This window comes from Ruditapes philippinarum, unplaced genomic scaffold (genome assembly GCF_026571515.1).
Source record: "Ruditapes philippinarum isolate M1 unplaced genomic scaffold, ASM2657151v2 ctg898_1_1_1_1, whole genome shotgun sequence".
NCBI classification, from domain to species: domain Eukaryota; kingdom Metazoa; phylum Mollusca; class Bivalvia; order Venerida; family Veneridae; genus Ruditapes; species Ruditapes philippinarum.
Window position 1 is genome coordinate 232,217 of NW_026865396.1, and position 10,085 is coordinate 242,301.

The 10,085-nt window shown below is 32.2% G+C and overlaps 1 protein-coding gene across 1 annotated transcript; it reads left to right on the forward strand.

The window, feature by feature from the left end:
• The first annotated feature begins 1,259 nt into the window (after nt 1-1,259).
• Nucleotides 1,260-8,956, forward strand: LOC132728827 (uncharacterized). Its single transcript, XM_060714498.1, has 3 exons — nt 1,260-1,892; nt 5,127-5,416; nt 6,130-8,956. Exons 1-3 carry the CDS (start codon nt 1,535-1,537, stop codon nt 6,451-6,453), a joined length of 972 nt encoding a protein of 323 aa, XP_060570481.1. The 5' UTR covers nt 1,260-1,534; the 3' UTR covers nt 6,454-8,956.
• The last annotated feature ends 1,129 nt before the right edge of the window (nt 8,957-10,085 follow it).

Consider the following 10,085-nt stretch of genomic DNA (forward strand, 5'->3'; position numbering starts at 1 on the left):
CAACAAGAACAACAACAACAGCAGCAGCAGCAACAACAACAACATCAGCAGCAGCAACAACAACAACAACAGCAACAACAACAACAACAGCGGCAGCAACAACAACAACATCAGCAGCAGCAGCAGCAACAACAACAACAGCAGCAACAGCAATAGCAACTACACCAACAGCAGCAGCAACAACAACAACAACAGCAACAATAACAACAGCATCAACAACAACAATAACAGCAACAACATCATCAGCAACAACAACAACAGCAGCAACAACAGCAACTACACCAACAGCAGCAGCAACAACAACAGCAGCAGCAGCAGCAGCAGCAGCAGCAACAACAACAACATGAACTACAAATATTTAAACACATGTATAGAAAAGCAAGTTTATGTTTGAAATGCAACTGACACAATTATTTTATTTGTAAAAAACACAATCATGGTTTGTTGTACTATATAAATACTGTCAACATTTGCTTGTGTATCTAAATTTAAATTAATGCAAAAAAAGCGTTTAAAATTGAAAAGTGCTTAAAGTTATAAAATGTACAAAAGTGAAAATGACCGAAAATGGTAAGATGATTTAATTATTTTGACAAAAAGTAAAAGAAAAGAAAAAGAAAAAAATCATTATTTAATTATCGGTACAGGAACACACCTATTTAAAAGCATGCCGATTCAAATAAATCTGATCTGATCTATTTTCTATTTTCAAGCATCACAGATACAACAACAATAGACCCCCCCCCCCCCCAAAAAAAAAAAAAAATAATAATAATAATAATAATAAAAAAAATAAAATAAAATAAAAATAAAATAAAAAAATAATAATAAAATAAATAAATAAAGTTTTGATATTTTTTGACTTTTGTATTCCGCTTGAATATTTATGTCAACAAATGGTATATTATGATACTTTATAAATAAAAAAAATATATTGCTTAAATATTTACCAGACAAGTAACGTAGACAAAATTAAAACTACGATTATACATGAATCATCTAAACAATCGATTGTTTATATCGATAAACAAATTCTCTCACAGGTTTCAATTTAAATGAACTATTAAATGTATGTCAAATTTAATAAGATCGATTTTAACATTCATACAAACTGCGATAACTATTGATTTATACATGTCACCGATAATCCGAGGCATTCCGAAAATTGACCGAAAACAACCGATGTTTTGCTTTATTTAAAGCGTCTATGGAGATATTTAAATGGCGCCCTAACAACCGAGCAATATTTTCCTAGTGATCACGTATATGTATGAACAGTAAAAACGGAGGGTATCCGAACACTCGATAATCTTAAATATTATATGGTTTAACGTACATGACTGAATTCCATTGAACCTGATAAACAGAACAAGAAATGAACAGATAAATATCGTTTTTTAAACTTAAAATACAAACAAATATACACAGGTTTCAATGATTTTGGACTTTTGATTAACATCTTTTAAACTAACTGGAATACAAAGTGATTTTTATAATAGTGCAAACTGATAAGTTTATTTAAAATTCAACAGAAATGGGTTGTAAACAGTCTAAACAGGTTCGAGTTCAGCCAGTCGGGGCTGCCGAAATGAAATCCGGGAAACTTAAGAACTGTATGAGTGAAACAGACGCAGGGATCGAACCTGACATCAACGATAACAGACGCCGTGGAAACCGCAACAAATCGGCTAAAAATAAGAGAGCTATGGGTTCGAGTGACTCGTTGGACGATGGTATGGGCTCGGACAGAGGTGGGTCTGCAGGGTCGAAGAAAAGTCACGATTCTGGGCTAGGTGATTTAGGAGAATACAACCAAGGATTTATAACTGAGTATTCCGACCCTGATAAAGTTAAAGAAATTGAAAATCAGTTTAAAGAAAGGGAAGACCTAGGTAAGCAACTTAAGATATTCTGTATTGATATTCTGCTTGTATAAACAATTATCATGACATATATAACGACATTTCAAACCAATTTCATTTTGATTTCTATAAATTCAAGTGAGCATGCACCTGCAAACAAATGTATATACTATAAAAAAGAAATAACTATTCGTCCGCTCAGAACGTTGCTACGATCTAACAAAATATTCAATGAGAAGTGGACTTTATTATGATTCATTTTTATATGTCTTAAACTTTGAATGAAATGAATAAGTCACAATATTAACTATCATAAAGAAAAATGATATATATATTAGTACTGCTATCAATGTAAGTGTCTGTAAATAAAGAAAATCGTATACTTACATTTGTAAATAACATTTGAGCCGCGTCACGACAAAACCAACATAGTGGGTTTGCGACCAGCATGGATCCAGACCAGCCTGCGCCTCCGCGCAGTCTGATCAGGATATATGCTGGTCTGAATCCATGCTGGTGGCAAAGCCACTATGTTGGTTTTGTCATATTGCGGCTCATATGTATGCTTAATTGAGTATAACCTGGAGAATATTATTATTAATCACAACTATTCACAATATCCTTACCATTACTATTCTTATACCACTGTATTATATCTATATATGTGCAGACTGCCATTTCTAGAAAAATCAGTTAAAATCAATTTGTTTTCATTATTCGAAAAATATTTATTGCATCAATTCGCAACCATGATTACCACAAAAGCGACAAATATTGATTATACGTAATAAGTTATCATACTATATATATACTTCATATGATATTATCTATATTACATGCATTATACATGAATGAATTTGCACCTTTAATTAGAAAAGTGACCATTACAAATACATCTTATTTAATAACATGCATATTGAACTTGGTGTAAACTTTCGTACAACTGTAACATATATAAAAGAAATAAATATTCTGTGCTGTTCTATATTATTGTCATAAAGAAATATTTTTTATCAAACATATTTCCGCTGCCAAAAAATCATACGTCTAAATAAAATGGATTTAGGAAAATTGCTATTTTTAAATTTAAAAAGAAACGGACAAGAAGAACAAATAAAATGCTAAAAGCAGTGGCCGAATTTGTCCTCGGTTCAGGTTTAGCTAAAATAGCAGTGGTCAAGTTTGTCCTCGGTTCATGTTTAACTAAAATAGTTAAACAAATATGAGTTGTTTTGTCCCCGGACTGAATTAATAACTGGTGAATATCGAAGTAAGTGTTTGATTTGCAAGGTCAACAGCGTGAAAATACTTTAAATAAGACTGTTTAAACATTGTTGACTATAAGGCAGTGGATATTTTGTCGGATCATATTTTACTAAACGATTATGATATATGTTTCACATCTTGAAAAACAGTCCTCGTTCATTTTAATGCCATAATTTACCATGCAATTAGGTGATTTTCGTTCATTAAACTTCACAGCTGTTTCATTGTGAATTGAATAAAACACTTAAGATAAATTTAGTACAAGTCGATTTTCTCAATCCCAGGTGCAAGTTATAAATTTGTAAATTATTTATACATTTAAAAGATCAAACTATATTTTTTTGTAGATCAAATACGCAGATTTTTCTGCGTTTCTAATTTAAATAAGAATCTTTTTTTTCTCTCTCAAAGTGAATTTACATTACTTCTTACATATGATACTACAGTGCATTGAGTTTTTGTTAGCAGTTCGATTTATTATAAAAAGATAAATTATGCATTGCAAAGTGGAAAGATCTGACAGTAAAACTGTCGTCAGTGTAATTCTTTTCTTGTCTCCTTTTAATGTCTTACGATATTTATATTCCTTCAATACAGATCCAAATAAAAAAATAGATCTGTCAAAATTTGTTTTCTGTACCTTTTAAAAAAAATGTTTGCATGCAACCAATCTATATATCGAAATCTTTTTCCATTGTCCCTATCAAAAAAGCTTTTCTTCTACAATTAAGGTGCAGGAGTGACGTAACAACAATACGTTCATTTTCAAAAATCGTTTTCATTCTGTTCTTTCTCTCCCCCCCCCCCCCCCCTTCCGCCCTACGACACACACACAAAATTATAAATATTAAGTAGATCTTCGCCCCCACATTATTGTCTTTTACCTGCTAATCTCCGGGACTTCCATTTATCTAATTTGTTTAGTGCCATAATTTTATTGAACCCTATGTTAAATGGCGTTGGATAATCCTAAATCAATAAAGCTTTCAAGCGTTTGTACTATAAGGATTAAACTTATTATAGATGTATTAAAGATTATCTTATCGATACACACACACGTATTAAACCCCTTCTTATATACCTCTACAATTGCATTAGATTTAAAAAACTATTATAATACAAAACGTCTAAACTCTAATACTTGAAGAAGGATTTATGCTAATTATCAAGCATTTATATGTCTTGACAGAGACTCAATTAGAGAATATATATTTTAATATATTTACATTTGCCTCCTTTGTCAAACAGCATGCTAAAATGAAAAAACTTGAGCGTATTTGTCCAACCTTTTACGGACTGCATAAATTAGAAACCTGTTTAATTATGAAAGGGGACACCTTAAAATGCAAGCTCTGGAGGACTATAGTCCCGACTTTGTAGTACTCATTATTGACTGACTTTTTATAAGAAAGAACTATTTTTAAAGGTCCGTTATGCCTAAGAAATGCTTTTATTTTTATTTCTCAAAAGCTTTTCATATTTTATGTACTTTTAAAAATTCCAAAAGTAACTCATCGACCATCTTTTTCATCTGTTGCTTTTGGGACAATCCGTACAATTATAGTGAATTACATTGTAGTATTTTGTATGGAAGTCAAAGTACATTTTTGTTTACACTTTGCTACTTTTATGACAAAATTGCTACTTCCTTTGGGTAACAAACATCTAACATGCTCTAAAACCGTTATTTATATGTTATACAATTCATGATAACCCTTTCTAAAGTAATAAAAAAATATTCGTTTCTGAGGAATGTACCTATAACTGATATTTCTGCAGATTTTGAAAAAAAAAACAACAAAACACAAAGTGCAAGCACGTGGTTCATACAAAGACAAAAGTAGCCCCATAACAATAGCATGGCTGTAATATTACATTCTCAAATCTTGCAAAATCCTACAGATACCCAATCAAGACCAATTTTACTTTGTGTGTGTTTCGTCTTCTAGTTAACTACCAAAACTAAACATAATTATATCTTTCTTTTATAATTTACAGAATTAGGAATAACCGGTACCGCTTTACCTACAAGAAATAGCGCCAAGGATAAGGCCCGACTGGAAGAATCCATGATTTTACAAAAACTAAGGGAAGAGGGCCTCATCTCAAAAACAAACAGTGAGAAAAAGACCGGAGTTGCGTTCGAAATTGTAGAGATGAATGGATCAAAACTACCGGCATTACCTCCCTTGAAACTTGCTAAAATAGAAAAAAGAAGAAAGAAGAAACGTGTTCTGACAGAGGAAGAAATCCAAGAAAAATTAGAACGTGCAGAAGAAAGAAGAAAGGTAGGTTTTTGAAATTCATGGATCGTGTGTGTGAGCTCTTTTCGTTCTCGCCACGTTCATTCTTAGAACGTAATGTTCTGTTGAAAGAACATGCTTCAAAATCGAGCTTAATTGAATACATGTACATATTAACAACAACAAAAAATGTGACTCATACCGGGGTTTGGGACGATTTTTTTTTGCGGTAATGATCCTCGTTTTTATATCTATATGTTTACTGTGACAGTTTAAATATTTACATAATGGTTCTTGTAGAAGATATTTCCTTTTATAAACAGATTACGATCAATTGAAGCGACCTTAGTCATTGAAAAATGAGAACAAAATGCTAACAATACGTGTATAATTATACACTAAGAAGACTTCTTAAGAAATATATCTATAATTGTATGTATCAAAATATCGGACACGTTTATTTTCGTTTATTTGTCAGTTTGCAATAAAGTGTATTTGAAGTTCAAACACGTATATTTTGATAAGTAGAAAAGCACAATGAAATGAAAAGGGGCTAATTGTTGGGTGAATATTCTACTTGAAAATTGAGTCACTTTTTTTCATGCCAGATGACAACCATTTTATTCCCCAAAAAATGGTTACTGTCGTCTGTTTAATTACTACCAAATAAATCGTTGATTTTCATTTGATTTTCCCCCATTTAATACTAGTTTTACCATATCTCCATCACTATACATGTACTTGTTGAATTATTTCAGAGAAAAGAAAAGGCCCGTCTAGAGAAAATCAAGGAAATGGATAAAGCGGATCAAACAGCCGCTTTATCATCATTCCAAGACTATCAGAAAAAGAAGGAAGAACAAGTAACTCAGAAAATGGACAGTGTAACAGACAAACGCGAGCGTCGTCTGCAAGAAGTCAGAGAAAAGCAGCTGGAACGCGAAAGAAGACGCGAGGAGGTGCGAAGGCGCAAGAAGGAGCGACAGGAAATGGGATTAACGGAACAAGAAGGAACTGGTGAAAATGTTAAAGACATATCTGAACTTTTAGACCGACAAGAAACTCCTATAGTACCCGTATGAGCTTAGTCAACTTAAAATAATTAGTTTCGTTTTTATAATACATATAGTTGTGTTTTAGCAGCCATGCTTCAGAGAGACTTGCAAAACAGGCGACTTACCTGAAAGGTGCTTTACATGCTAGGATTCAGGGATTGGATTGGTAAAGTTATACGGAACACTATGTTATACGGTTCGACTAAGTTGTAACTGGTTATACGGATTATACGGATGGCCCGTATAACATGAACTTTGACTTTTCGAAATTTCGAGTTGGAATAAAATAACTGGTCCGCCATTGATTAATTTTAAACTTTTAAATCAGAATCGACAGTTATGCCGGAATATTGATTTTGAAATTAAATGTGTACGTAAATCGTATAGCAAATCTTTTAATCAGTTTAAGTGTGAAAATGTCGTTTTTTGTCTGAAACAGGTCTAATCACGTACAATTTAAAATGGCGGGTAACGACCGATCAATCGGTGGTAGTCTGTCACGCCAGACAGTATTAGATTTTATTTGACAGCTTAGTTTATAGCACTTGATGACTGTCAAATAATTTTTTATGTAAAATATCTGATTTAATTGGTCATTTTTATAGGATTTTTTATAAATAAGTTTTAGAATCATGGGATATTTTAAATTTAGATTTCTATTAGATTATTGTTACTGTTATGTATATATGTATATTTATAACGCATTATGTTATGTTTGTTACATTAAATTTTATGATACATTCATGATACGTACAACAAATATTACGTTTTAATTGGTGGAATTTTATGTTGGTATTATATACTGTATGTCATATTCATGACAAATCACAAATATTTATCGCATACAAACAGTATTACCAAAGCAAATGGCATGTATACATGTTTATAAAACAAATACGTGATACTGTATTTCTATTGGATCGATAAACTATATTATTGTAAAATTTTAAATGAAAGTGTATTTATTCATTGTTTGCAGTTGTCAAAAACCGCTTTGTTCAGTATTAATTTTGTTATTTTATACCCGTGGCGGGCTTTAAGCCAAATGCTTACGTCACATTGTTTAATAAATTATATTATAATTACAACATTTTTAAGATTATATCTAAGTATTGTGGATAAGATATTCAAATCAAAAGAATATAAAATATCTTATCAATTAAAGCGTAAACTTACATAAACAAAACGGAGTTAAATTAGTTATAACTCGAATTTGTAAGCGAAATGTTGGGGGGGGGGGGGTTGGTTTGACAAATTGCGGGTGAGAGGCGGAATGTTTTAATTCGTTGCGTTTAATAAGCTCAGTTGATAGATATATCAAGATAGGGGAATGAGTATGGGGATGGAAAGGGATGGGGGCGTAGAGAAACTTTGTAGATATTCAAGTGTTGCGATAAACCGTCGTCGGATACCCACGGCCGAACCATTAACATTTATGATTACCTGTTATATTACATGCTAATCAACCGTGGGTATCCGACGATGAGCGGCAAACCTGAACAGTATTAAGCTAAGTAGATAGCTGGTATATAATATGCAGAAAGAAGTCCATGTCACGCAACCTAATTTATAATGCATAAGGATTTCGCCAATGTTTGCCACTATCACCACTAAATGAATAACAATGAAAATCAGGACACTGTTCCCACGCCAGTACTTCTCTACTAAATATCGTACTTCATTATTTATCAACAATAGGAACAATTTGTAGAGTAAATAAATAATAGATGTACATGTATATACTTCAAACAATTAGTTAAATCAATCCGCTACGCTAATCTAATTTCTAGCCGCAATGTCCTTTGTCAGCTTCCGTAAAAAAATCTAATATGATATCGATCTCAGGTTTATCAGTAGTCGACATATTTTAGGGTCGTTTTTGGGCAGATTGTGGGGTTCTTTTTCATGGGACAGAATTTCGGAGTTATTTCCCATACACAAACAAACATAAGTTTTACCCATTTACAGAGACTCTCGTGCTCATAAAGTTAAAGAGTATCGACGTTTTCATTGAGGAAACGTTTTATTTCATTTATTATTTAGTGTAGCAAAGAAAGAAAGAAAGAAAGAAAGAAAGAAAGAAAGAAAGAAAGAAAAGAAAGAAAGAAAGAAAGAAAGAAAGAAAGAAAGAAAGAAAGAAAGAAAGAAAGAAAAAAAGAAAGAAAGAAAGAAAGAAAGTCATAAATGTAAATGACTAATCATTTTTGACTGACGTGTCACATATTACATATTTAAAAAATATATTTATTTATTTATTTTCGCTTTTTGTTAAACCTTTAAATTCAGTATACAATGTGATATTAGATGTCTAGCATTTTGTTTGTTATTGTTTTCTGTGTATATATAAATCGTGTTTCATTATGTATATAATTTTCATAGTTTATATATATTATATACATTTGTTTGGATAGTTGAGATATAAGGAGGATATTCTATAAAGAGAGGTATTATTATGTAAATGGGTGATTATCATTGTCTGTGCATTCTGTAATGAATAATCTGTCATAATAAATCTATTTATTTATTTTAATGATCTGTTTGTTATAATTTGGTATGTTTAGAAGTTAGTAGTAAAACGTCCGCGCATGCGTGTTAAAATCTCCCATTTTGTCCCTGACAATAGAAGAATTTCAATCCGTACTGTATTGGCGGTCTAAGTAACATAATTATTATTTTTCCTTTTGTTGTTTCATTTGCCACAGAAAAAGAATTAAGACGTACGTATGTATAGTAACGGACTAGGGCTAAAATGGCGCACACATTTAACGAACGTTTGTATAACCCTGAATATTGTATAAGACCAACGAAACAATGGTGCCATGAACATATGCATAATACAAGGGCAACAGATATCACGTGTCGCCTCATGGCAGCCAATTTCACGTTGCAACTACTGGAGACACAAAAATATTCAACAGGGCAAAAAAAAAACGTTTTTATTCAAGAGCGATAACTCAGTCAAAATTATTCAACCAGAAAACCCGTGTACTACGTACAATAGCTTTCTTCTGTAGTTTCATTGAAATACATTAGTGGTATAAGAGGAGCAGGCCGGACAAACTTTAAAAAATAAAAATCATTAAAGGGCCATAACTCTGACAAAAAATCATTAATCCGGAAAATGCCGACGATATGCGTAACTAAACATAGAACTGATCATTCCTGTAAGGTTTGGATGGAATTGCACCAGTAGTTTTAGAGGGGTAGTCCGGACAAGTTTTGTGACGGACGGACAGACAGACGACGAAGAAGCTATCCCGCATCTACAGAGCAGTGGCGACATATCGACACAATAAATGATAAGATAAGAAGAACTGCCGGGGTTCAAACTCAGATGTATTTATTATGCGGCCTCTGCTGAGTGCGGCATTAAAGTTGGTCATTTTCCTCTAAGTCTTGTATTATTAACAAATTTATGAAAAATCACATCAGTCCTGGCTGCAAATTGTAAAACGGTGTACTATTTTAAAATAAGGAATAATAAATTTCAAGATGTTATTACATGTTTGGCACGGTCTAATACGAATGTAGACATTCTCTTCACCGACATAAGCTACCGTACAAAATGTATATTTACACAATTGAATCTGACAGATACTTTGTATCAATTTGACCCAGTCAATTTGTCTTCATTTTTCAAGGACGTATATAGGCGTTTG

Coding starts and splice junctions, on each gene's coding strand:
- LOC132728827 (XM_060714498.1), top strand. CDS start 1,535: ATGGGTTGTAAACAGTCTAAACAGGTTCGAGTTCAGCCAGTCGGGGCT. Junction 1,893..5,126: donor TAAAGAAAGGGAAGACCTAG/GTAAGCAACTTA, acceptor TATAATTTACAG/AATTAGGAATAACCGGTACC. Junction 5,417..6,129: donor GTGCAGAAGAAAGAAGAAAG/GTAGGTTTTTGA, acceptor GAATTATTTCAG/AGAAAAGAAAAGGCCCGTCT.